Below are 27,806 nucleotides of genomic sequence, written 5' to 3' on the forward strand. Positions count from 1 at the left end.
TTGAGTTTTTAGAGCCTGGGCAATGACTTTAGCACCAGACACCTGCTCCTCGCTTCCGTCGCTACCCTCTGCAGAGTTACTTTCTGGCATCTTCCACCTAAAGTTACTTCAAGGCACTCTCGCGGCTCACAGCTTCACTAGCCTAAGAGTCGGTCGCACGTTGTTGTTGGTGACACCCGCTTCTGACAGACAGGAGGGCAGCCCAACGGATTTAAGCAAAGGGGAGAAGGGGCGGGACAAGAAGTCAGTGCTTGGTGAGGCGATCCTGTAAGCACGCCCATTCTCCAGTCAGTCTTTTCCGGACTCCGCCATCAGCAGGAGGCGGGACGAGCCGGAGGCCGCGTCCTATGCGAAGCAGGTAAGAAACCCAATCTCTGAGGATGCTCGCCTTGGTTTTGTCCTCCACTAGGGTAGCGATACAGCTCAGTCTGGTATGGAGGGGATGGCACATCTGGAGGGTGACAGTAGAGACCAGGCGAGGAGGGGGCGTGGCCCCAGCGCGCGTCCCCGCCCCCGCCGGGGCTTCCCGCTGATTGGGGGCAAGCTACGCAAAGGCTGCTGGGACGCGGGTAACTTGGAGAGTGTAAAGTTGGAAAAAAACCTGGCTTTTGGGTAGTGTGTCGTGCTCCTGTGCCCTCTGGTTTTATAACTGTGGTTTTGCTCCCCACATCATGTGCACGTTCCAGAAGTCTGTGAGCAAAGGTGTATTCTTAATCAGAGATGACACCAACATTGCTCGTCAAGAGATAAACTTATTAACACCGTAGCTGCTCCTGCCCACTGCCTGGTTTATATTTACTTATTTTGTTCCAGTTGGCTATAACTAAGGTCTGTTAGAGCCATTACTTAATAATTAATGTATGATTGCTTAACTTTTACCAAAGTAATAGTGTTTGTTTTCTACTTACTGGTTCATGGATTAGCCTGCTTGACCCCCTGGCATCGCGTGCTTTGTAGACATTAGTGGATTCTTGGCCCCTTAACACCGATTGCTTTCTCAGAATTACTGGCAGAACACTGTATGAAGGGCAAACTGGACCCTGATGGGAACAAATCACTGTGATTCAGATCGAATGGGCTTTTGTTTTTGGTTGGTTGATTGGTTGGTTTATATTTATTAAGGATCAGTCTTCAACTGGCCTTTTTTTTTTTTTTTTTTTTTGGTTTTTCGAGACAGGGTTTCTCTGTATAGTCCTGGCTGTCCTGGAACTCACTTTGTAGACCAGGCTGGCCTCGAACTCAGAAATCCGCCTGCCTCTGCCTCCCGAGTGCTGGGATTAAAGGCGTGCGCCACCACGCCCGGCTTCAACTGGCCATTTTTGCCATTTGGCAAAGAGAAAAATCATTGAGCTGGTTATTGCCTTCGCCTAGCAGTTCAAGGTACAGCGGTCCATGCTTCCCTTGCAGAAGTGACGTGAATCCGTCTTCCAAGGGCAAAAGTCACTGTTGTTCCATCCAACTTCAGTGTAAGGATCCCAGGAGCTGTAATTTATACAGAGCACTCTGTGTGGACTTGGAATATGTTAATCATATGTTAATCATACTCCCTGTTATTTTTGTTGGCAGTATGCTTAAAATATTATTTATTATTTTGATGAGATTTGGCATCGTAGCGCCAGATGTGGTGGCTCACATCTGTAATCTCAGCACTTGGAGGCAGGAGCATGTTGACTTCTGCGAGTCTGAGGCCAGCCTGGGCTACCTAGTGAGTTTCAGAATAGCCAGGGCTATGTAGAGAGACCATGTCTTTTAATTACTCAAAGAAAGAATAAACCATAAAAGCAACACTAGTGACTGAACCTAGGACTTTGCACATATTAGTCAAGCACTCTACCACTGAATTATATCTCAGGCCCTAAATTTTAACTTTCTTAAAAATCAGAAGGCAGGGGTTGGAGAAATGTGTTTAAGAGCAGTGACTGTTCTTCCAGATGACCTGAGTTTGATTTCCAGCAATCACATAGTGTCTTACAACCATCTGTAATTTCAGTTCTGGCAAAGCCAATGCCCTCTTCTGGCCTCTGAAAGCACCAGGCACACACGTATTATGTAGACATACATGCAGGCAAATAAGCCATAAACATGAAAAATAATAATTAATAAAGCATTAATAATTAAATTAATTAATAATAATTAATAGCATTAGTGACCTGTTCTCCACAGAGCAAATCCAGGCCTCAGAGTCCAGATAGTGATTGCTTTAGGGATCTAGCTCTGGGATGGTGAGAAGTTGCTTGACAACTTTCTTCCAAGTGGGTGAAGATAACCTCAAAGTAGCTGGATGATCTAGAAAGAGTTGTAAGACGGGTGTGGTGAGGCCGACCTTCGGGACCGTACTCAGGAAGCTAAGACAGGATCTCACGTTTGAAGCCAGCCTGGGCAACAGTAAGACCCTGTCTCAAAAATAAATCATATTTTAAAAAGAGTTGTAATATGCATAGGGAAGATGAACTTTCAAAAGAAGGCAGCTGCTATAGGCAGTGACTCCACGGGCCCCCAAATTCTGATTTTTATCTCAATCAGTTCACAAGAACACTAGGGATCCTGTGCTCGTTTTTAAACCTAACCTAGCTGAACCTGTGAAAACCAGTGCACACTTTGCCAAAATGTAGTGCTTGTTTATTAAAGAAAGAAAGAATTAGGGTTATTTGTCCTCTCAACTTCATTTTGTCATTATGGCGAATACCAGGAGTAAAAGCATGTTAGGGAGCAGAAATTTAATTTTTCTTACACTGCCAGGTCACAGACCATCTTTGTGAGACAGTTGTCAGGACAGGAACTGAAGGCAGGAACCACAGAAGAACCTACTTGCTGGCACACTCTCTGGCTTCTCCCAGACTCATGCTTGTCCAGCTTTCTCACACGGCCCAGGACACCTGTCTTGTGGGCTAGGCCCTTCTGCATTGGTTAACATTCATTTTGGTTTGTCCCTCACAGACCTGCCCACAGACCAACCTGGTAATGTGAGTTTCTTTATGAAGCCTCTTTTCTCAGGTGATTTTAGGCTGTGTCAAGTTGTAGAATGGCTAAAAATGAAATTGGCTGACAATTAATAGAAAATGGAAATTGAGTACATATCTTCTGTTATGTGGATTGAACCAGCATCTTGTGCCTGCTAGGCAGCTACTATACCACCATAGTATTACTATGTATTTCCAGCAACCACATGGTGTGTATAGTATTATAGTGTAGTATACCAACTATAATATACTATACTATACCACCATAGTATTACTATATAGCATTATAGTATACAATACCAGTATAGTATTAATGGATTATGGTCTAATTTAACCCTGACCAATGCTAATTTTCTTATCTATACCTCTATAGTAGCTGCCTGGTAGCTTAGTATAGTAGCTTGCCTTCTTACATTAAGACAAGGTTTCTTTAAGCTATCCAGTCTTCCTGGCTCGGCCTTCAGAGGAGCTGAGATTACAGCTCTATGCCACCTGCGAGCAAAAGGCCAGGAATAAAAAATAAAAAGGAAACTTATATAAAGCACTATCTTTCAGAACAACACTTAAAAGTACACCGCAGGTCAGTGTGCTGAAGGAAACGCCAACAGAGGCAGAACAGGCAGAAAATGACGTAATAACATGGGCCGTTGAGTGAAACGGACTGAGTTGATTTTGTTTGCTTCTCAAAAGATTTATGAACTGTACAGAAGCAAGGCTTAGAGCTAGGCTTGAAGCAGCAACAACAACAACAATAGAAACAGGTTTATATTCTGGAGCTGTCAGGGACAGCTTTGAAATAACTCAACTGTAAAAGCTGAAAGGCCCTGAGCCGGCTTCCCTGGTAGCCTCTGACCTAGAGAACGCTGGATTCCTGCCCAAGGCCTGAACTTTGCTTTGCAGTTTAATGTTCCCATGACCTATCACTGAAGCAATGAGCACTGTGGAAAGAAAATAGAAAGAGTCTGGTTTTCCTGTTTTATCTGTTTTTTTCCCCCCTCTGTGAAGTTGAGAGAGTTTCACACTAGCAATAACCACCACAGTGATTTTCTTTCTTGTATATAAAACGGTGACAATTCTAGGTGTGACACGAAGGCGTGGTATGGCTTCGCAACAGAGTGTTTCTCCTTGGAATAAAACTGCAAAGTTCCCAGGGTATGGGGTTGGACTGGGAATATTTCATAATGAAAGACTTAAGTCCATAAACTTGTTTCTTCATCATAACCTTTGAGCTCTTTCTTGGGGCTTACTGATTTATTATAGTTAATATGTATGATATCTCTCAGACACATGGAAGGATCAGAAGTTACTACATACCCATAAACCAGCAGCTGGTCAGTCCATAAATACACAAATGGCCTCCTATGTGCCCCTCCCTGACTGCATCTCCCTTCCCATCCTACAGAGGGAGCCATTGCTTTGAATTTAATGTTTCTGGTACCCGCATTATCCACTTTCCATAAGACCTTAATCTATTTCTGTTGTGAGAGAGTATACGAGAGTAGCAGTTATTTATTTGCTCTGTGGTGCTGGGAAGGCAGTTGCTCTATCACTGAACCAGATCTCTGACCTTTCCCCTGTTTTGTACTTTGAGACAGGGTCTGTGAGTTTCCCCAGCAGGCCTTGAACTCACTGTGTAGCCCAGGCAGGCCTTGAACTGGTGATCTTTTTGCTTTAGCTTCCCAAGCAGCTGGGGATTATGAAGTCTGCTCTACCAACCTTGGCCAATGCTAAGTAATTCATAAAGACACTTATTTCGCCCATTTGTCTAGCAGCTCAGGAGTCTAAGAGCCCATTGCTAGCATCTGGTTTTGATGAGGGCCTCAGAGCAGAAAGGCCAGCAGCAGATACATGAAGAAGAGAGAAACAGCAGGCCAAGCTAGAGATGGCTAACTTCTCTCTACACCAAAAGCATTCGTGTGGATGGATAACTCAGACACCTCCCAGCATGGCTGTGTTGAGCGCATTCAAACAGTAGCAGACGTTCGCGTTACTTACCGTTTCAGGGTGTGAGTAGTGTTCTCTGAAAGTATCTTTGTCACCCATGTGAGAGTCTCTATGTATAATACGGGCATGGGGAGGGCATTTCCAGTTTTATCAGAAGTTGTCAAATTATTCTCCAAAGCCGTAAGAACTTTGTTTCATCATTACGGGAGAACTGCCATTTTTCTCTCAGTTGGAAACGACATGCTGTTGTTTGGTTGGTTTGTTTTTGTCATCACTCTAGCTCCACTCACTCATAGGGCCATGTCATCTGCTTGTCACCTAGATGACTCTACACCGATAGCTGGCAAACAAGTTTGCCGTCCTGGGCATTTGGCATCTCACCATCCAGACACCTTGTTTCTTCATGCAAGAACAAGACCTATTGTGTATGCCTTTGTATGTGTGGTAATGTCCCATGAGACACAAGTGACATGGCTGGACTTAGACCAGACTCTGAGTTAAATTACATTATGAGGAAATAGAGAGGTAACTGACGGATTGCTTTTGATCATAGTCCATTTGTCACAATAGTTGTTCAAGCACCATTTGTAACAGCTCATTCTTTTCCCTTTAGATACATCTGATCACTTTAGATACGTACCAGATTTCATGTGTATTACTTTTCTGTTGCTGTATCTGATAAGGTTATGTGACAAAAAGTGACTTCAAAAAGAAAGAGCATTTACAGTTCCGGAGGGATAGAGGCCAGGGTGGTAGGGTGGCGGGACCAGGAAGCTGGCTGATGGCTGATCACATTTCGAACAACGAAGAAAGGACAATGGGGGGAGAAAGGGGAAGGTTACCATATGCAGGAAGTGGAGTGAGGCTCTTAGCCCTTAAAGCCACTCCCAGTGACATCATCCTTCTGTCCAGAAGCCTCCACCTCCTAAAGGTGCTATAACCTCCCCAAATAGTGCCATCAACAGGGGTCAAGTGTGCACATACATGAGCTTATAAGGTACTTTCCCAATGAAAATCAGCATGTGTGTGTGTGTGTGTCTGTGTCTGTGTGTGTATGCATATGTGTGTGTGTCTGTGTGTGTGTGTGTCTGTGTGTGTATGCATATGTGTGTGTATGCATATGAGTGTGTGTGTCTGTGTGTGTGTGTGTTGCATACACTTGTGTGGACTCTGCAGTTGTGTGTTGAGGTAGATGTTGAATGTCTTTCTCAATGCTCTCCACCTTGTTTTTCGAGATATCGTCTCTCCCTGAACCTGGAACTCATCAGTTCGGCTAGCTTGTGTATCGTCTCCCTTTTTCCCCAGTGGGGGGTTACACCATTCACCCCTGCACCCCACAGTCGCTGAAGATCGGCTCTCAGGTCCGTGTGATGGCGTGGCAGACACTTGACAGACCAAGTTGTCTCCTGAGAACATCGTCTTTGTTAGTTTTAGGAAAATAGAGAGGGAAGAAGAACCTATAGACTAAAGCCACATACGAGATCTAATTTTTCTCAAATGACTAAATTTCAAAAACCGAAATTAATCTACAGTGGCTGACAAAACTATTTCTAAAAATATAGAAGTGGTGCTTTTAAAAGTCAGGGTTGGGGCTGGAGAGATGGTTAAGAGCACCAACTGCTCTTCCAGAGATCCTGAGTTCAATTCCCAGCAACCACATGGTGGCTCACAACCATCTGTAATGTGATCTGATGTCCTCTTCTGGTGTGTCTGAAGAGAGCAATGGTGAATACATAAAATAAATAAATACATCTTTTAAAAAAAAGAAAGCCAGGGTTACAATTGCATGAGCATTTATGTGTAAGGTTTGTCAGATTTAACAAAGCAAAAATCAAAGCCTGGACTTTAGCTTTTGACTAGCGGTGGGGAAAAGTTTAGCATAAAGATACTCTTAACACTTGTTATGAGAAATTCAGTCCTAACTGGGCTTCCTATATCTGGCAAAACCATGATTTTATTCAAAGATGGCAAAGTAGTTTACCTTGGCCAGCTTTCCTTGTAACTGAAGAGGTTGCCAGGCAGGGTGTTGGGGGTAAAGTGGGTGGTACCAGAAAATACCAGCCTGCTGCTGTACTACGTGGTACCTAGAGTCAGAGCTGCAACCTTGATACCACAAGGTAATCCTGCAGGTGGAAGACACGTGTCTAGGAAGATGATTTCGGAGAGAGAAGGCTCTGGGTCTTAGTGAAATCCCTCATGAAATAAAAAGTTCTACTGTATCCCGGGATGCTCCCAGCATCCGGATGCTCGGTTGCTTCATAGAGTCCCTCGGGAAACTGTCTGTCCTATTTTGAGATTGGAAGATGAGGCTTTGGTGGTGGGGCAGGGATGGCAGGACCATGATGAGCTGGGGGCAGTGCTTGTTTCATAACTGTTGTTGTTTCTGTGATTCTTGCCTTATTCTAGGTTTTTTCTCTATCTGAATTTTGAGTGTCGTGTGTGTGTGTGTGTGTGTGTGTGTGAGAAAGAGAGAGAGAGAGAGAGAGAGAGAGAGAGAGTGTTGTGGATTTTTTTTTTCTGGGAAGGACCTTACTGTGCAGGTATAACCCAGGCTGCTCTGGAACTCACTACCTAGCCACCCATGCTGACCCGGAACTCACCGCAATTATACTGCCTTCTTTTAAAGGGCTTTAGACTAGGTGCATCTGGGATGTCTCTTGAATTGATGAGCAGAGAGTTCAGTTGCACATTGAAGTCAAAGTTTCATTGTCAGCTAGAAGCAAAAGGTTTCTAATTCTTGAACATTTCTATTGTTTATTTACAATATCATCTAGTCCCTTTGACTGTTTCTATATTGGGGGAGGGGGGGACGCAGTACAGGCCATGTGTGGAGGCCAGAAGTAGACATTAGGCATGTCAGCTATCTGCCACCACTATTGCTACCCATAATCTCTTGCCAATCCTGGAATTTGCAGATTCAGCTAGACTGGCTGGCCAGGAAGCTCCTGGAATTGGCCTGTCTCCACCCATCAACACTGGGTTACAGGTGCATATCCACAATCTCTTAGGTGGGTGCTGGGATCTGAACTCAGATCTCAGGCTTGCACACAGCCACTTGTCCATCCTACCATGGTCTTCTCTAACCTTACCTTTTTTTCCTACTTCTTTTTAAATTAGGTTACATTTCTGCTCTGTTCCTCCTCCTCTCTATTTCCTTCCCTTCCCTTTTCTTATTCAGTCTCTTCTTCCTTCCCCTCTTCCCTTTAATGCTTTCATCTCTTGTCTATTTTGTGCTGTTTTTTGTTGTTTTTTTGTTTGTTTGTTTTTTTAACAAACAAGAAATTGTTACTCTGTCTTGATTCCAGGCAGTATTTAGTTACAGTTCTTAGGGCTTAAGGAAATTTTCTGATGAGTAATCTTCAATTTCTTTGCTTACAGTGTTTTTCAGAATATCTTTGTTTACTCCTTTTGGAGTGAGTGAGTCCCTGCTGTGCTGTTTGGGTTGGTTTGGAAGGGTTTCTGTGGGAGGTAAACAAGGCTGTGCTGAGAATTCCTTTCTCTCGGCACTCTGAAGATAGCTCTCTTCTTTCTCTGGTATTGAGAAGTTTACTATGATTCAGATCACTGTAAAAAAAAAAAATCACTGCATCATTTTTTCAAATTAAAAGATGCTGTGGAGTGTGGACATTCTGAGAACATCCCCCGGAGGTTGGTCCTCTCCTTCCACCTTTAATTGGGATTTATGAAGTGAACTTAGGTTGCCAAAGCTTTTCCCTGTTGAGCCATCTGGGCAATCCCAAATAACTGCATCCTTAAAGATCATTGTTCTCCCACGGTGGCTTCCCCGTTTCCTTCTTAAAACCTTTAGAGAGCCACAGTTTCACAACACTGTGTCTAGCTGTGTTCTTCTCCCTTATGCTAGATGTGTTATCTTGCATTTCATTATCAAACTTGAGGCTACTATTCCCGTGTAGTATCACTTTCCGAATTTACTGCTCCTTAGGAATATTGTAGGACATCATATGGACTGTCCCTGTCTCCCACCCTTAGTCTTTGTTTCTGTCATTTTTGTGCTATATAGTTTTTTTTTAGTTTAAAGATTTATTTATGTATTTATTTAATTGAGCCACACAGATGCAGCTGGGCCCTGCACTTTGTTTTTCAAGACAGGGTTTCTCTGTGTAGTCCTAGCTGTCCTGGAACCTGGTCTATAGACCAGGCCAGTCTCAAACTCAGAGATCCACCAAGCAAAGTTTTTGTTTTTCTTTTTAAAGATTTATTTATTATATGTAAGCACACTGTAGTTGTCTTCAGATACTTCTTGCTTGGCCCAAAGATTGCTATATTTATTATATGTAAGTACACTGTAGCTGTCTTCAGACACACCAGAAGAGGGCATCAGATCTCCTTTCGGATGGTTGTGAGCCACCATGTGGTTGGTGGGATTTGAACTCAGGACCTTCAGAAGAGCAGTCAGTGCTCTTAACCGCTGAGCCATCTCTCCAGCCTCCTAAAGATTTGTTTCTTAAATTTTATTTTTATGTGTATTTTGCCTAAATATGTGTTTTGCCTGAATATGTGCCTTGTGCATGCAATACCCAAGGAGGCCAGAAGAGGGCATCAGATCCTCTGAAACTGGAGTTACTGATGGTTAGCAGCCACATGGGTGCTGGGAGCCCAGTCCAAATCCTCTGCAAGTGCAACAAGAGCTCTTGACGGCTGAGAGCCTCTCCAGCCCCTTGTGCTGTTTTAAGCAATATTTGTTGGCAGCTGAAATTTTCATATTTTAGGGACCTCTCCATCTGACTTTATTTACTCTTTGGTCCATGAACTTGACCGTTTTCACTTACATTACAGTCATCTGAATTCATTGGTCCCCATTTTGCTGGGGTTTTTTTTCCCTCTTAACCCATGAGTAATAATTTCTTTGTGTGTTTTATAATTTTGAACATTTTGTTGGCTCTCGTTGGGCTGCCTTGGTCAAGAGTTCCTATAGAGGGGATGTAGACTGGCTTTTCTAGGCATCTTAGGTTCATGAACATCTTCAGCACTTGGTACTCCTTTATCCAGTTACCTGGGTCATGTATACTGTAAGGATTTGAATTCTAAACTCAATATAAACAATAGCTCTGGTTATAATGTCTCTAGAGTGTGGTGCCCACTGCCCAACTTTGCTAAGGCACATGGACAGGCTGCCAATGGACAGAACACAATACTCAGACACAAGGTTCATTGAAAGTTATTAACAAGGAGAGTCTGGTGATGGAGGGGTGATCTTCCCAGAAGGTGCAGTGCTGGCAGCCTAGAAGGCACGGGCACACATCCCCTCTACAGCGCTTCCTCACACTGCTTACACCACGAAAGAGACTGGAGGTTGGCTGACTAAGCATTGGTCTGTCTTGTTAGATGTCCTTGGTTACTGTGTGGTCAGCATCCCATGGTCAGGCTCTCGTTAGAGGCCGCATAGGAAAAGAAGTCTCTCTGCTTCTCACAGATGACAACCCTGGTCTGTCGGTTCCCAGCCGCCTGTCAGTGTTCCTCCCAAAAGCACTCACGGGGGCATCCGGTCCAGTCCCTCCCTTGTTATCCATGCTAGGGTCAGAGTCGAGGGATCAGATTGGGAGATGCTCTCCCCTTCTTGGGGGTGGGGTGGGGCGCCGGTGGTGTTTGTTTTCCTACTCAGAGTCCAGCATGAGATAAGAGAGCCTCCAGGTCCAGGCAGATCCTTCTCCAGCCAGGCGAGTGCTTGTTCTCCATCTTTACAGGGAAGGAATAATTCCTCAAGCTATATGCACAGCTCTCACTACAACCCTAAGATTCTTCTCTAAGACTGTCTCTCACTATTAAATAAAAATCAAACTTCTTAGATACCAAGACTAGGAAATGTCCCAGTCTTACCTCACCATTCTGGTTTCTAGTTTCTAGCTTATTTTATATGTCAAAGACTTTAAGAGAATCTCTAAGGGCTGGAGAGATGGCTCAGCAGTTAAGAGCACTGACTGCTCTTCCGACGGTCCCGAGTTCAAATCCCAGTAACCACATGGTGGCTCACAACCATCTGTAAGGAGATCTAACGCCTTCTTCTGGAGTGTCTGAAGGCAGCTACAGTGTACTTATGTATAATAAATAAATAAATAATGAACAAACAAACAAATAAATAAATAAATCTTTTTTAAAAAGAGAGAGAATCTCTAGGCTCGTAGTAAAATAGAACAGAAAAACAGTTACCCTGCCCCCACTGTCCTGATTCTGAAAGGAAATAAAGCTTGAGACCTGTGATTCATGTAATATATGTCAAATAGCCCAAAGAGTTGTTTGTGAGCTTTGAAACCTGGGGCTGAGAACATAGCAGGACAGACCAGGACATGCCCTGGCAGGCCTGTCCTTAAGACATTCCTGAGGCTGCTTGGCCATAAAGATAAAGAGAGATAAAGAGAATGACATGCTGGACTGGCCCGGTGCCTCCCTTTCTCCCGCCCTTCTGACCTAAGTTAAATGTTAACAGGCTGCTGATGTTTAAATGAACCAAACATGTGAAAAGGCGCCAATTCCTCCCCCAACCCCAGCCCCTTTTCTATAAAAACCCCTCGCTTCCAAGCCTCGGGGTCGAATCCACTGTCTCCTGAGTGAGATATGGTTCAACCTGGAGCTCTGCCATTATGGCTCTGCCATTAAACGGTCAAAACCACTGTCTCCTGTGGGAAATACGTGTCGGCCGGGAATTGAGTGGGGGTTTCCCCACTAGGTTCTTTCAATTCCTGTACAGTCTGTATCATTATCAGCATCCGGACCAGAGTGTGTGCACAGGGAACAGCTGATGAGCCTGCATCGGCCTCTCCTCCCCAGAGCCTGCAGTTCACGCTAGGATGTGCTCTGCCTTGGCATCTGCACACCCTCGTTGGTAACAGAGGCTGTGCTTATGGGCGATCATACAGGAAGGAAAAGGCTGTGGAAGCCCAGCAGTCCATCCGACCTAGACCCAGGGCCCAGGGCCCAGCTCACCTGGCTTCAGGTCCACCTAGCAGTGAGTGAGGCTGCTCCTGAGGCCGAGCAGGTGTCCAGGCTCGGCTGTGAACCAGAGGTGACAGGGCTGACTTGTCCCCATAAGGCAGGCCACCGACTGCTGCGTAGGCTCCCTGCTGTCTAAACACAACTCCTGGGCACTGAGCTCTCTCTGTCCACCTGTGTAGGACTTACCTTTTCTGTTGCTGTGATTCAACAACAACAACAACAACATACCAAAGCAACATAAAGAAAAGTTATTTTGGCTCTCAGTTTTCAAGAGTTAGAGTCCATAATGATGGGCCGGCTGGGAAGCAGACTACAGTTTCTATAGGCAGACAAGGGTGAGAGACTCTCTCCTCAACCACATCTGTTCTACTGATGAACATGGAAGGGATTCTTCATTTTTGTTACAGTAGGGTTTTTTTGTTTGTTTTAATTTCATCACTTCTTAAATACGTTCTTAGAATTTCCCTCTTTTGCTTATATTACCCATCTGTTTGCCCCAGTGTCTGTTTTCTGCCCAGTAGAGAGAGCCCATAGCATGGCCATCATAGGCATAAGTGCTATTCTGATATTTGCTGTCTCTTCAAGCTTTGGTTTTACCCTTTAATATCCTGTAATCTGTCGTCGTTGTTGTTGAGAGATGACATTGGCTTCTGCTAACGCAAGCAGGCACAGTGACCAGGCATTTAGCAAGCAGGTGATGTTATAGGGAGCCCTGCAGAAAAGACCCCTCACTCGATCAGATCGGCAGCCGGCTGGGACTACACTCAGGGACCCAACTGTAGTGGCAAGTGTTTGGAGAACTGGGCTTTTAAAGGCAAAGGCCACATGCTAATCTCTCTCTTCAGCAGTTGCAGGGGGAGGTTTTGTCCCAGCAAACAGTTTAAGAGAAGATAAGATATATGGCTAGCTGAAGGGGGAATGTTTCCACAAACAGGCAGTTAAACAAAAGCTAACTAGTTATCTGCAGCATCCTGACCTAGGATTCCTAGAATAGGGTTGGGTCATTTCCCACAGGGCTTACCATCAAGAAGATCAAATTCGAGCAAAATCTGAAGTGGCCACAGCAAGACCACAATGTGGAAGAGCTCCTGCACTGCCTTGTCACGGCACCAAGATGGGTGCCCTAGGGGTCACGGTTACACCGAGGACTGTGTCTGTGTCCTTGTGCCTTTGACCTTGAACTGAGGGCTTCATCTGTGCATGGGGCTCTCCCGCCAGGTGAGGTGGGGACAGCCAGAAGGACTGTCCCTCTCCCATGGGGATGCTGGAGAGGGCTGGCTGAAGTTCGCATGTCTCCAAGTCAGTTAGGTTCAGCTAAAACCTCCCCAGGTTACGCTCTGATAAAGTGACTTCTTACCAGGGGTGGGCCTGCTGAAGAGCAGGGCCTCTGGCTACTTTCCCCCTGGCCCTGGCAGGGGAGGCAGGGGAGGCGAGGCAGGGGAGGCAGGGGAGGCAGGGGAGGCAGGGGATTCTCCAGTCTTTGGGGAAATCAGTAGAACTCCTAGAAGGCAGACTCATGCCGGTCCCTGAATCTGACCATCCCAGCCTCATCATGCTGAGCTTCCTGCAGGCCTCAGTGATGGGTTAGGCTTCCCGCCAGGTTCTGGGGGCCAAGGAGCTTTCTGCTCATCAGCTTCTTGAGGCAATGGTTGGCTGCAGGGGTTCAGTTCTCTTCCAGAGCTGAAGAGAAATCCTGATTCCCAGCTTGTCCGGCTCTGGTTAGGATAGAGCCACGGTATCTGTGCTTTCTGTGGGCCAAACTAGAAACTTGAACTCTTTGGTATTTTTTAAGTGGTTTTGATTTATTAGAAAAATCATGTAGCACTGAAGAAAACAATCTTTTTTTAAAAAAAGATAGCCTCTCTCTTTGTAGATCAGGCTGACTTCAAAATCATGGTGCCTACCTGCCTCTGCCTCCCCAGTGCTGGGATTAAATGAAGTCTTTTTCAAAATTCTTGTTTTTTAAGACAGGGTCTCTCTTTCTAGCCCTGGCTGTCCTGGAACTCACTTTGTAGACCAGGCTGGCCTCAGAACTTACAGAGATGCAGCTGCCTCATCCCTGCTGTGGGGACTAAAGGCATGCACCTTAGAGCTGTCTTGATGTCTGTATTTTGCACATAGATTGTATCAGTCTGTCCTTCCATTATTTTAACTGCTTCGCTGCTTAGACATTTGTTCCAAATACCGGATGCCCAATTCACTTTATGATCTATTAACTCCAAGTTGGGAGTGATCTCTTTGTACGGTCACAGGGTGTTTGAGCTCATTTCCAAATTGTGATTTAGTCATCCTCGGTTTGCTTATTCAGGCAACCTTTCCTCCATTTTGTGAGTATGGCATAGAAAGACTGTGTAAGCTATTTCAGAGACAGATGTGGGTGAAATCCTGCCTGTGGCATAAGTCCCTCTCTAGTTAAAGGGTAATCTCTCCAACCAAGGAACTAGAGTGCCCGCCTCAGCTCTGTAGTTAATGCTAAGCAGTGCAGAGGCTAAAGCTTTCATGGGAGAGACCAAACCCTCCCTTCCCAGCCTTAGCCCCAGTACCCTTGGCATGCCCTGGGTCTGGAGGACCTGAGCCCTCACGCTTGGTAAAGCAGCAGGATTTGGGAGGACTGGCCACATGCCCATCCTGCTGAGATTCTAGGGTGCACAGGACAGTGGAACTTGTACTGGGATATGGATGCAGTTGTAGCTGAGCTGGGACCTATGCTACAGAGAGAGAAGGTGCCCACATAATTCCTGACTTAACCACATTAGACCAGGCAGGAATGCTAGTGCCTTGCAGGCTGAGGTGCAGGTACCACGTGCTACTCGCAGCTCTGACTACTGACCAGTTAAATAGGCCTGGGCAGGGCAGGGTGGGGGAAGGAGGTGGGGGGATGGAGCTGCCATTTCTATCACACTCTGCCCTCTGACTGAACACCAACAGCCTCTCTCAAGGTGGTGTGCCTGTGCCCAAACAATGATGTGTCACATGCCTCCTCCTCCTCCTGATCTAGGAACTGACCATATCAGGATCCCTGAGTGTCTGTCATCTCTGGCTGAACATAGCTAGCTACCTTTCCAATATGTCCCCATCAGCTTTGCAGAGGAGAAGGGGCCTTTGCATGTGGCCTGTCGGCCTCTTGCTTATGTGTTGGTTGTTCTGTCTCTTCCACACCCCCTGCCATCGCTCTGGTAGTGAAGGACATCATGTGGATATGAGGGACAGGAGGTGACGTTGGCCCTGTCACCCACTACCTGCTTCTGCATCTTCATTCCTCGCTTCCGAGGATCAGCAGGCAGGAGCACGGGTGTCTGACGAGAGCAGGGGCTTGGTTCTACCGGACAGACCTAAAGAGCTTGCATCCATTGTTCACGTAGGGATTGGTGCCCAACATGCGTTTAAAAAGAAAGGTTGGCCTTGGTGTTGTCTGTCTTCTGAGTCCATCTTCCCAGACCAGGTCAACAGAGGGCGCTAAGCCCACTGTGTTGTTCTTTTAGAGGATGGTCCTTATGACTTCAATTTTAATTAGCTCAACAGGAAAACAAAGGGGAAATTTATAACACACTCCCAAAACATTTCCCTACTGACGCCTATTGAGGGTCACTTCAAATAATTTTATTTAAAATGAATTCTCAGAATATTGCCCAGGTTGGTCTTGAATGAGATTATCCTCTTGGGCAGCCTCCTGATGGCTGGGCTCATATAACACTCTTCCTGGCATTTGGTGGATTCGATGATGGCTCTTGGGAGCTGCGAGCTTTACAGAAGAGGAAACTACCTGGAGACGCCGCCCTGTGGGCTCTCCTCACGGCTCAGCCACGATCATGTTTTCCTGTGGATTCTGATGTGCGTGTGAAAAGTGCATTATGCTTTATAGAGTAAGGCTGGGTGACTTCTCAGAGAATTCAGTATGCTCTGCTGCCCTGTTTTTGTTTTAAATCAGGGACTCTGGAGGGAAAGCTGTAGCATTGGTTATCTAAGGTGATCCTGGTCTGGCTAAGGTGAGCACCAAGTCTGTTAACCAGCTGGCTTTATTTCACATCTGTGGCTGCTAAGACAACCTGACCCAAAGTGACATGGGGCAGGAAGCGGTGTGTCTGCTTACAGTTCCAGGTCGCAGTTCGTTATAGCCGACAGGTAAGGCAGGAGCGTCACACCCACTACCTAGAGCTGAGAGAGAAGGGTGACTGCGCTTGGCTCCTCCTGTCTTAGTCTCTGCCCATCCGTTAGCAGCACACACACATACCTGCAGGCCAGCCCAGGTAATCCCTCAGTGACCTCTATTCCTAGGAGACACTAGGTGTGTCCCACCACATCAGCCAAATGTTGCCAAACTGTTGGCAGGAAATTCACTGAAAACACTTTGAAACCTATTCACATCCTATCAGGGCCTAAGGAAAAGCATCTGAGAAATAAAGGTGATGCTTTTGAGTCCTGGCCTAGGAAGAGTGAATCTTAAAACAGCCAAATGTTTCAGTATTTTCATTATGAAGTAGATGGGCAAGATATTAGAAGTGGAAAGAGAAGGGGAAAACCAAAACCCATTGCTACTGCCCGAGTCTGTCGCCCACTGGTGTTATTCTCGGTTTGTCCACCAGGTGGCAGTCACACCTGCAAAATCAGTCAGCTGGGTGTTTCCCTCCATACATTGGTACACACAAAGACCCTCCTTACCTTAAACTTAAACCCTGTGGCACAACAGGAAGATACTTAAAGTAGTGAGCCTGGACCTAGAGCCCTGCACATGCTGCCCAGTGCTGTACCATGGAGCTACCCACCCTTAGTCCGGGAGATTTTATTCTATTTAAATTGTGAAGGGATTCCCCATTTGAGAGAGAGAGAAAGACAACATTTAGGTTAACATGTTGCGATTGTTGGATATCTTGTTTAGTTTAAGATACATTGTTCTAGTTAGTAAAGCAGAACTTGGCCCCTGTCCAAGCACAGAGCAGTTATTTCTGCCTGTCATTGTTAAAGGGAAAAGGTGAAGCCACAGTTTACAGATGTATCTAGGAGGACTGGACCCTTTATGTTCCTTGTGGGTTCAGCCCTGAATTGCTACCAACACTGATTGTCACATTGTGTTTATCTACACGGGACCTTTTCAGCTGGCTTGCAGGCTGTCATCCAGATAACTCAACAATGGCTGTCTCACAGTAGAAAGGGCAAGAATCAGGTCGCCCTCCAGCCCACGAGGGTGGCTGTCTCTGCAGTCCCAGTCTGAGGCTGGGGTCCTAGAGGACTCCTGGACTGTTGCTGGTTTTCAGTCTACACTGTCCTGAAGAAGTTGGATTTAACTCCATCAGCAACAGGACAGGTGAACCAGCCAGTTAGAGTGAGGGCCTCAGGGAAATGGCAAAGTTTTCGTCTTCCACGCCAGCGTATGTGAGCTGCCATCAGGAGGTGGGGCCCAGATACAGGGCAGATATTCCAGCTTCAACACTGAGAGAATCCCTCCAAGAAAAGAGTGTCTAGCAGCTTGGGTTTTAGTTGATTCCAGATGTAGTCAAGTTGACAACCCAAATTAGTCATAACAAGTCCACCCCTTGTCAATGTGACACACGATGACAGACATCTCTTTCTGTCATGATTCATTTCCAAATTCAAACAGTGACCAGGTCATAACTCTGCCTAACACTTGTAATGAGATGTGGCTGGAGGGCTTCAGGCCAGTGACTTGACACAGTGACTTGAGGGTCTTCCTGCAATCCCACTGGCCACCGCTTCCCACCTGCCTCCCGTGCTCCAGCCACACTGCTTCTCTGGCTGTTTCTCCTGCCTCAGGCCCTCGGCATGGATGCTCCTCCTCCCCCTCCTGGTCCCATGGGCTGTCACACAGCCACCTCTGGTCAGGTCTCTGCACGGCCTCACCTTCGCTCTCACCCTCCTTCCCCACACTGTTGGAATGATCCCCACTCCCAGTGCCTGGCTCTCCTTTGCACTTGTTGCTGCCTGCCTTACCGATCCATAGCTCTGTATCAGGCCTCCTGTGCGCCGTGAAGGAACTCCAAGAGGCCCTGTTTGCTCACAGCTGCATTCCAGACATGTGCCTGGGTCTGGCTCAGTTGGCTAGTATATGGATGTCTGCCATGAGTATCTTCCTAGAAGAGGGGTAGCTTGGAGCCAGACCCTGTCTCAGAGCAGAGCACACCCACAGAAGACAGACACCGTGTTTCTACAGCAGGTATTGGCCCAGGTTCCGCTTCAGTCTCTCATGTCACTTCAGTAAAAGGATGACTCTGTTACCATGATGGTGGATCAGATACTTACTTCTCATTATTTTCTTTAGGGTCAAGGTCCTGACCATCTCCAAAGATGGGTTACTTTATGGGTTTCCAAGAACATCTTGGCCCCAGAGCCCCCTTGTTCCAAGGGACCCCTGTGTCCTTGTGTCCCTGTTCATATGGCCATGAGCCAGCACCTAGAAACTGCCTCGTCTACACATATCTGAAAGTTCTGACTCCACCAATCCTTCCCTTCCTCCCCTCCTCCCTCCCCCTTCCTCCCCTCCTCCCTCCCCCCTTCCTCCCCTCCTCCCTCCCTCCTTCACATAGCTGGCCTTTGGCTCCTATGTTGGGTGACCTTGAATTTCCTTTGGGTTTTGGTGTGGTGTATACAGATGCATGTGCCCATATGTGTGTCTTGGTGGCCAGAGGTCAACATCTGGAGTCTTCCTCTATCATTGTCTACTCTCTTCTATTTTTTTTTTTTTTTGGGGTGGGGGGAGGGTTTCTCACCGGACCTGTGTTCAGGGCTAGACTAGCTGACTGGCTAGTCCTTAAGATCCACCTATCCCACCCCACACAGTGCTGGGGTTACAGGTGTGCCACCATGCCCAGCTTTTCTGTGGGTGCCAGGGATCAGAATTTAGGTCTACTTTACTCCCCAGACCAATGGCCTTGAACTAATGATTCTCCCAGATTGCCCAAGGATTGTTAGCTATGTACTACCAGACCTGGTTTTTGTTGTTGTTGTGTTGTTTTGTTTTGCAGTGTTAAGGTCAAAGCCAGGGCTCTATGTGTGCTAGGCAAACACTGTGAGCTGAGCGACCTTCCTAGTCCCTGGGCCTTTCACTTTAAGATCGAGCACCCCTTCTGCTGCTGCTGAGCCCTTCAGTGTCCTTGCTCAGTCTTGTTAAGTTGTTCCTGAGACTGTCTGTGAGACAGACGCCAAGTGCGGAGGGGAAGCCAGCCTCACAGCCTTAATGACATGTCTCCTGCTTCACCGCTATTTGGGAAGGGCAAACTCGTGCAGCTATTTTTATTACCGTTACTCATTCTCTCCTACCTCGTTAAGCCTGGATCTTTCAAGCATGAATATCTGGTTAAATATGCAGAGTGTCTAATTATTGATGCACACATGCGCATACACACACATATACACACACACTCACTCACACTGACACACACACTCACACACACACACACACACACTCACACACACTCACACACAGATGATTGCCACTTAGAGCTTTCCTACTGGACTCCTTCCACAAATAATACAAATTTTATTTTTCTGAAAATAGAAAGGAATGTGGTTTCTTGCTGGCTCTGCAGTTTCCTTGTTTGGTTGGATTACATGATCTTAGAGTCAGGTGTTCTGTATCCCAGGGCGGGGCTAAGGCTCTGTGGTAGTGGCTGGCCCATGTGAGACCCTGAGTCTTATCCCACCCCTGGTGTACACGCAGAGCCCCATGTGCCCACATCTATTATGCAGATACCATGAATGCCCTTCCTAGCCCAAGAGTTCTGACTTGCTCCCTCCAAGGCCTGCCTCATGTATCTCCACCTCAGCTCTTCAAGAGGCCATCGACCTGGACTTTAAAAGTGTTATCACTGTGACCATGATGTCACTCAAACTACCCCATTATCATCCTTTCAAAATGGGATGTAAAGTAGATTATTTGAGTCATTTAAAATTATTCCCTGGTATCTTTAGAAACAAAGTTCCAATACGAAAGCTTATCAATTATCCTTTTGTTTCCAGCCCAAAACTCATGACTGCTGGCTCAAAGGCCCCTTGTTCTTACCACAGAACATTGCTTACAGTGTAGATGAGTGGCACCAAGCCCTGGCCTTTGTGTGGTACATTTATCCCCTAGGGAAACAAGAAGCAGTTTGAGATGAGGGGTGGGAGGGAGACGCTGCCCCCGGAGGTGCATGTGCTGTAGACTGGTTCTGAATGAGGAGCTCGAGGTCTGTTCTGTCGCTGAAATAATTACGGGTTGTTTCTGGGACTTTTTAGCTAAATAATACACAGAACTAGTGGCCTATGGTGTTTGTTTAGGAATGCAAACTCTAAGAGTCCCGGCTTGAGGTTTGGACAGATGTTATTTTTGGGTAGAGTGCTATTTTCTTCTTAAAGAACAGCAGTGGGATTCCTTGGTTTGTCAGTTACCTTAGTATTGAACGGGGATTCTTGGGCAGTTGTCAGCCCCTATCTGTCTCCACAGGGCAGCTGTCTGGCTGAGGTAAACTGCCTGATCAGTTTCTGTGCCAGGGGAGGGGCTTTAGTCAGGAGGCCAGGGTGACTTTCAGAATGGCTTTGATTCTAGCCCTGCAAAAACCAGGCATGGTGGTGCAGAGCTGTAATCCCAGTTAGTAACACACACAATTATGCCAAGTAAATGTTCTATTTCCCGGGGGTTGGGGGTGGGGGGGTACAGAAATGTACCCCCTACAAAATTCCAAGGTATTTTCTAGAAAATCCCATGTTATGACTGTGAGAAGGATACCCAACGTGTGTGTGTGTTTTGCTTTTGTTTTTTTTTGTTTTTTGTTTTGTTTTGTTTTTTAAAGATTTATTTATTTATTATACATAAGCACACTGTAGCTGTCTTCAGACACTCCAGAAGAGGGCGCCAGATCTCGTTACGGATGGTTGTGAGCCACCATGTGGTTGCTGGGATTTGAACTCTGGACCTTCGGAAGAGCAGTCGGGTGCTCTTACCCACTGAGCCATCTCACCAGGCCTGTTTGTTTTTTTTCGAGACAGGGTTTCTCTGTGTAGCCTTGGCCGTCCTGGAACTCATTTTGTAGACCAGGCTGGCCTCGAACTCAGAAATCCGCCTGCCTCTGCCTCCCAAGTGCTGGGATTAAAGGCATGCGCCACTACACCCGGCTTGAACCCGGAGTGTTCTTAAGCAAGTGATTTGGAGTAGCAGACAAAGCAGAAGCAAGTGATTTGGAGTAGCAGACAAAGCAGAAAGCAGTGGCGAGGCTCGCTCGGGTTCCAGGCGAAAGCTACACGGGACTCTGACAGGGAGAGAGTCCTTTATGGCTGGCCTATGGGTGACACAGCAGAAGCTAGGACTCCAGACCGTCCCCAAATAAAGACTGAAGAATATCAGCTAGGAAACTGCCCTGCGTTCGGGAACCTTGGGACCATCACGGCTGTCCTAGAGGGCTGACCTGCCATGCTGAGTAAGAAGTCTCGAGCAAAGCGTCAAATATATCGCAGAATTGTGTCCAAAATTTCAGCCGCGCTCCTGCAGTGCGCAGTGTAGCAAAGCTAACGGCGTGGCTAGCAAGGCAGCGGCGCACTGCAGGCTTCCTGCCCGCCGCGTTAGAAAACCGAGGCAAACACCGAGTCTGTTTTGGAAATGTTCTGAAGCCCAGTCTATTAACACAGCGAGCCATTTGAAACGCAGCTCTACGTGTTTGGAGAGAAACACACGGGCTTTTATTAGGGACATGAAACAAACTCTTTGAGCCCCGGCCTCGCTGCGGGCGAGTGTAATTGCCAGGATTAATAAATCACAGCTGTGAAAGTTCAGTCCTTGGCAGCTTTCCTTATTCAGCTCTTCTCTCCTGCCGGTTCATTTCAGATTTATGGTCTGCATTATGTCTGGAGCCCGCACTGCGCCTGCTCTCTTCTTCCTCGGCTGTTCTGCGCTGGCGTTGGGCGTCAGCTCGGCCTCCCAGGAGCACCGCGAGGCTGAGTACTACGTGGCTGCTGTGTACGAGCATCGATCGGTCCTGAGCCCAACCCCCCTGGAGCTCGTTGGCCGCCAGGAGGCCCTGGAGCTCATGAAGCAGAACCTCGACGTCTATGAACAGCAAGTGATGGCTGCAGCCCAGAAGGCAAGAGCAGCTTTCTGCTCCTGACCTGGGCTCAGGGCTCGCAGAGCCAGCTAGCTGATCTGAGTGAGGAAAAACCCCAGACTCCCGAGGTCCTCCTGAGAAGTCGGGTCAGCTTGCAGATTTCAAGTTGACATGGCTGCTTGTTAAATTAGGCCCCACCCCTCGCCTCCAGAGCCAGAACTGGCATGGAAATACATGGGAGTGTTTTGCCTAAGCTGGAGAAGCAGTGCCTAGGTCACTGATTCATGTGCCTGTGCCGGGAATCAGCGAATTGTAAACAAGAGCTGGGGTGTGGGGCTGGGACTGTGGCCAACTGGTCCAGAATGGGCAGTTTGGGCAGTGGGAATTTTCAAAGCCCGTCCCTGGGTGATGCTAATATTCAGAAAAACAAACAAACAACCTTGAAAACCATTAAGGACAGTGAACTCCATGCTCTGAAAGGCATCCAAAGCTTGTCAGAGCTCACAAAACAAAGGCTGTCTGTGCACTGTCTGTGTCGCACTTCATCCAGATGGGAGCCCTGCGTCCAGACAGACTAGGACCCCAGCCCTTCCTAAAGGCTTCCTGCTTGACTGTCTTTCCTCTCCAGCCAGCCAGGAAGGGTGGGGCTGCTGAGGCTAGACTCCCCTGGGACTGGACAGGAAGTGGCTTTTCTAAGAAGCTGTGGGGTTGGGAAGCCTGGGACCAAGGGAGTCTGGGCTTTATCCCTGTAGGTGGGGCCGCTAAGCCTGCTGCTTGTGGAAGGCCTACTGTGGTCGCATGGCAAGTGAGCCAAACTTCTCTGCTGCTGGCTTAGAGCTGGCCTTGCCAGTAGGTCCCCTTACTCCCATGCCCTCATCACATGATCTGAAACGACTCGGCTATTTCTTGTTGGTGCGTTTTAAAGTCCTGACTTAGTGTGTATGGTCCAGCACTCCTGACAGACGGCACACCTCTCTTGGCTACCTTCAGAAGCTCAGAGCACAGTTTCCAAGGTCCTCGTGTTCCATGTAACTGTGGGAAGGGTTGTTTGTTTATTTTACCATAGTTCTGACCTTGAGCTCAGAAAAGTAGCTGCGTTCCATCTTTGGCGTGACCAGAAAAAGTGTTGTAGTCCCAGGAAGAGCCTTCGCTTCCAGGCCTCTTCCAGCTCTCTAGACTTCGTGCTTAGAACTGTGTGGCCCACAATCCAGCTGCTATGTGACCAGGGCTGGGGGCAAGCTTCTCTCAGCTCTCTTACTCCAGATGTCGTTCCCAGGACACTTCTGGCAATGCCATCACACTGCATTTCCATGGCACTTGTGACTCCTGTTCCTTTACGCACACAGCCACGTGCTGCCCTGCTGCACTTGGGCAGATAACCGGAGCAAGGCTTCCCACCTGCGCTGCTCACTGGTCAGCCTCGTGGGCTATTTAGGGCTCTTCACTGGCATCCACATAGCATCCGCACATTTGATACTTATCCCGTTTATGTCCCTGCTGAAGTTTGTGTAAAATGAATCCCAGCTGCACCTTCAGGTCTCCTACCAGCACTGACCCAAACAAGGGCAGGTCCTGTGGTGAAGGTGTTTAACGGCACTGTGCCACCTCGGTCCCCTCAGCTTTTCCTCTTCTGCCTTTTTTGTCTGTCCACGGTGCCTAACCAAATCCCCTGTTTGGAGCTTGTTAGGTGCTTCTGGGAGTCATGGCAGCTGCTCACAGGGGTGCTTCTGTGCTGTCAGGTGCCACAGCACCTCTGCTGTGTCTGTGGGCACCAGAGTTTTCCATCAGATTCACTTAGGATAGGAACCTCACATGCCCGGTGAGACTCACTTGGGACAGGAACCCCTCACATGCCTGGTAAAGCGCTATCCCCCTGGCACAGAGGGAAGATGATTTTCAGAGCCCGTTCTTGGGGTTGGTGACCTCCATTCTTCAGGAGTTCTTGATCTCCTGCCAGACCACTGCTGAAGCACCGTGGTCGATGTGTAGACGTAACTGAAGTGGCAGGCTCTATAAGATGCCCTTCAAGGTTTTTATTTTCCTGAAGAGAGGAAAAGCTCTCTCCAAATATAATTTTCAGGAAGTTAAAAGCATGACTCATGGCAAATACAGAATGAATACAGTTTTTTTTTTTTTTTAATGCATTAGATAACGGTGGGAATTTAAGGAGTTGAACTGTCGCCCGTCAGCCCAGCACTGGCTCAGTGAATTCGTTGCTAGCTAAAGAACTGGCTAATGTCCCACGAGGCACAGATGTAGTCTCTAGTGTGAAGACCTTTGTTTTTAACTTGGTTTTGAAACAGGGTCTCATCTGTTAGCTAGCTAGCGTGGCTTCGAGCTCGGGATCCTTCTGTCTCTACCTCCCAGGGTAATCTGCTGAGTAACAGTCCAACAGAGGCCCGTTCTGTACACAGTCAAACTGCCCAACTGAAGCAGCCCCACTAATCTGGAACCCCTAATCTGCTGCATCTTTTTATTACAGAGGTTGGATTCAGATAATCAGTAGAGAAGAAACGGTAGTGTCTCACATATGGGGTGGCCATTACAGACGGTATGTCCGGATGCTCTCTATGAGAAAGACGCGTGCTACCCAACTTATCATCTCGTGCATACCCAGCTGCACAGAGAGAAAAGGACGAGGAGAATGTTAACAAGAGCACCTTTGTGTTAGAGGATGTGAGAGAATGTGTATGCACACACACACACACACACACACACATACATACACACACACACATACGGGGGGGGGGGGAGGAAATTCGGAGCTTTTATAACCAGAAGGGGGAAAAACCCTAAAGTTGCATTGCACTGTTGTCGATGACACGCCTTCACTGCCTGCTGCCTCCACCTTCTGCATTGGGCCAGCGTTCTGGGCTTGACATTTTAATCCACAGAACTGGAGAGCGCCAGGAGGGCAAGATGCTAAGGGAGAGCCAAGGGCAGTCCTGTTTCTTTCTTCTCTCGCCCTAGGATGCTGTAGATGGCACAGGGAGCCCAATGTGGGGAGAAGCCTGTAGCGCAGCCAGAGCCCCTAAAGCGACTCTCTTAGTTCAGCACACTTGCTGCCCATCCTCGGCCCCCAGAGTCACAGCTGGGACTGCTCAGCAAAGTCATCTTTAAACAAATCCTGCAGCCAGGACTCACCCACATTCCACTCAGCCGTTTTATGGATGGGGCCCACATCAGTGTTTCTCCCAAAGTTCCCCAACTGACTTAGATATGGGAGAGGGGATGAAATCCGCGGGACTAATGATGACCCATCTGTGAATAGGCCAAATGATTTTAAGTGCTTCACAATGGCTCTGGCTTCCACTGTACACCAGTGAGAGCAAGCCCAGCCTAACATTCACTCAATGAGCTCTGTCCTTGGGCCTTCAGCAATGCTGCCCACTCCTCCGTCCAACCACGCATGCTCATGGTTCTTCCTAGAGAACACGGAAACATGTGGGGCCATCGTCCTGCACTCGGGGAGTCAGCTGATTGCCTGAGAACAAGCCTTTCCATTCAAGCTGAGTCAGGCTAGCATCTTTAAAGCCCTGGTCAGTCAGCCTGCTGATGTCTGGCAGTGAGGGACACTCGCTCCCCTTACCTCATGGCACTCTCTGTCTTTTTGCTTCCAGGGTGTGCAGATTATAGTGTTCCCAGAAGATGGTATCCACGGATTCAACTTCACAAGAACATCCATTTACCCGTTCTTGGATTTTATGCCGTCTCCCAAGCTGGTCAGGTGGAACCCGTGTCTGGAGCCCTTTCGGTTCAATGACACGGAGGTAGGTGAGGAGTCCAGCAGACTGAGCCAAAAGCCACAGCGTGCTGCCTGAGGTTTGAAGGAGGCTCTGGGATCCAAACCACCGAGCCCAAACTCCCCAAGCCCCGTGCCAGGACATTACACAGATACGGATCTTTTCATTGGTGAATTTCACAAGACCCACACTAATCGAAACATATTAAACAAGTCAAGTTGTAAAAAATACTCTAAAGGTTCCTCACCACCACTGCACTCCCGAGGAGATGCTGTGCCGCGCCTTGTTTCTTTTTTTCCCACCGTCATCAGCATCCTGTCTAGTAGGAGGCATGCTACCATCTTTTTAACTCTTTCTATTTTTAGCACTGTCTTAATGAGTATCCTCTACGTATATTTTTATAAGCATGGTCAAGGTTTCCCGTAAAACCCTTGGCAATGGAATTTCTCAAAGGCTATACATATTTTAGTATATTTTTAAATGCTAAATTTAGAAAGAGTCATCACTATTGAGTCTAAGTACCAGTCCAGGTGCTTCGTATATTTGTCCTGTTAGTCACCTGTGTATCTCCTTTGAATGTTCTCAGAAGCCTTTTCTCACAGACCTGTGAGAGCTGCTTACATATTATAGACGGGGACTTTTTTTTTTTTTTGTAATCGAAAATGCTCCCCACAAAAGGTAGAATTTAAACTTACCTATTGCGTTTATTACCCACCCCAGGTCCTCCAGCGCCTGAGTTGTATGGCCATCAAGGGAGGGATGTTCTTGGTGGCCAATCTTGGAACGAAACAGCCTTGCCTCAGCAGCGACCCTGGCTGCCCATGGGACGGGAGATACCAGTTTAACACAAATGTGGTGTTCAGCGACAATGGAACTCTTGTCGACCGCTACCGTAAGCACAACCTATACTTTGAGGCGGCCTTCGATACCCCTGCTAACGTGGACCTCATCACCTTTGATACGCCCTTTGCTGGCAAGTTTGGCATGTTCACTTGCTTTGACATCCTGTTCTTTGACCCTACCATCCGACTCCTCAGAGACTTTGAGGTGAAACACATTGTGTACCCCACAGCCTGGATGAACCAGCTGCCGCTCTTGGCAGCCATTGAAATCCAGAAAGCATTTGCTACCGCCTTCGGTGTCAACATTCTGGCAGCTAACATCCACCACCCGACTCTGGGGATGACCGGCAGTGGCATACATACCCCTCTCAAGTCCTTTTGGTACCATGACATGGACGACCCCAAAGGTCACCTTATAATTGCCCAGGTAGCCACAAACCCACAGGGCCTCACTGGGACAGGGAATACAACTAGTGAGATGGACCTGTCCCATAGGAAGTTCTTAAAAATCCTGTCCGGGGATCCATACTGTGAGAAGGACGCCCAGGAAGTGCACTGTGATGAGGCCGCCAAGTGGAACGTGAATGTACCGCCTACCTTCCACTCGGAAATGATGTATGACAATTTCACCCTGGTCCCTGTCTGGGGAAAGGAAGGCCACCTGCAGGTGTGCTCCCACAGCCTCTGTTGCCACTTACTATACGAGAGGCCCACCCTATCCAAAGAGCTATATGCCCTGGGAGTCTTTGACGGACTCCACACCGTGCACGGCACCTACTACATTCAAACCTGTGCCCTGGTCAAGTGCGGGGGCCTTGGCTTCGACACCTGCGGGCAGGAGATCACGGAGGCTGAGGGCTTGTTTGACTTTCATCTGTGGGGGAACTTCAGCACTTTGTATATCTTTCCTTTATTTCTCACCTCGGGGATGACTCTGGACACCCCTGACCAGCTTGGCTGGGAAAATGACCACTATTTCTTGAGGAAGAGGGGACTGTCCTCCGGCCTGGTGACAGCAGCTCTCTATGGACGGTTGTATGAGAGGAAGTAGGAAAACTGTGGTCAGCGGGGTGGGCTCTGGGGGACGACCTGCCTTTCCAGGGCCACAGATCCCAAACGCTGGGAAAGCCACCCCTGTGGCACTGGCTCCCACCCTGGGGAACTGTAAGAAAATGGGAGGGGCAGTTCCTTCTTCCTTTCTACATAATGACAGAGACATTTTCTGGTATTTTCTATTCTCATTAGTCTGTCAGGCCACACCCTCTTCCCACTACACAATTGGTTTTAAATTCGAAGCCAGAAAATAAACCCCAGTTGCTATTTTACAAATCCGCACAA

General features: G+C 47.5%; 2 protein-coding genes across 2 annotated transcripts in view; one reads left to right on the forward strand and one right to left on the reverse strand.

Moving 5' to 3' along the window:
• The window catches only part of Hacl1 (2-hydroxyacyl-CoA lyase 1), a 34,468-nt gene extending 34,206 nt beyond the window's left edge, over positions 1-262 (reverse strand). Inside the window, exon 1 of the mRNA XM_021181400.3 lies at positions 1-262. Coding sequence (XP_021037059.1) covers positions 1-90 — 90 coding nt within the window. The 5' untranslated portion in view covers positions 91-262.
• On the forward strand, positions 253-27,806 carry Btd (biotinidase). Its single transcript, XM_021181401.3, has 4 exons — positions 253-358; positions 21,667-21,922; positions 25,504-25,653; positions 26,347-27,806. Exons 1-4 carry the CDS (start codon positions 348-350, stop codon positions 27,517-27,519), a joined length of 1,590 nt encoding a protein of 529 aa, XP_021037060.1. The 5' UTR covers positions 253-347; the 3' UTR covers positions 27,520-27,806.

Source organism: Mus caroli, unplaced genomic scaffold (genome assembly GCF_978045245.1).
Source record: "Mus caroli unplaced genomic scaffold, Mus_caroli_1 scaffold_12, whole genome shotgun sequence".
NCBI lineage: Eukaryota > Metazoa > Chordata > Mammalia > Rodentia > Muridae > Mus > Mus caroli.

Bases quoted from the DNA above. Each gene is read 5' to 3' on its own strand.
- Btd (XM_021181401.3), top strand. The intron at 21,923-25,503 runs GCAAGAGCAGCT...TTTTGCTTCCAG, and splicing joins TGATGGCTGCAGCCCAGAAG to GGTGTGCAGATTATAGTGTT. The intron at 25,654-26,346 runs GTAGGTGAGGAG...TACCCACCCCAG, and splicing joins TTCGGTTCAATGACACGGAG to GTCCTCCAGCGCCTGAGTTG.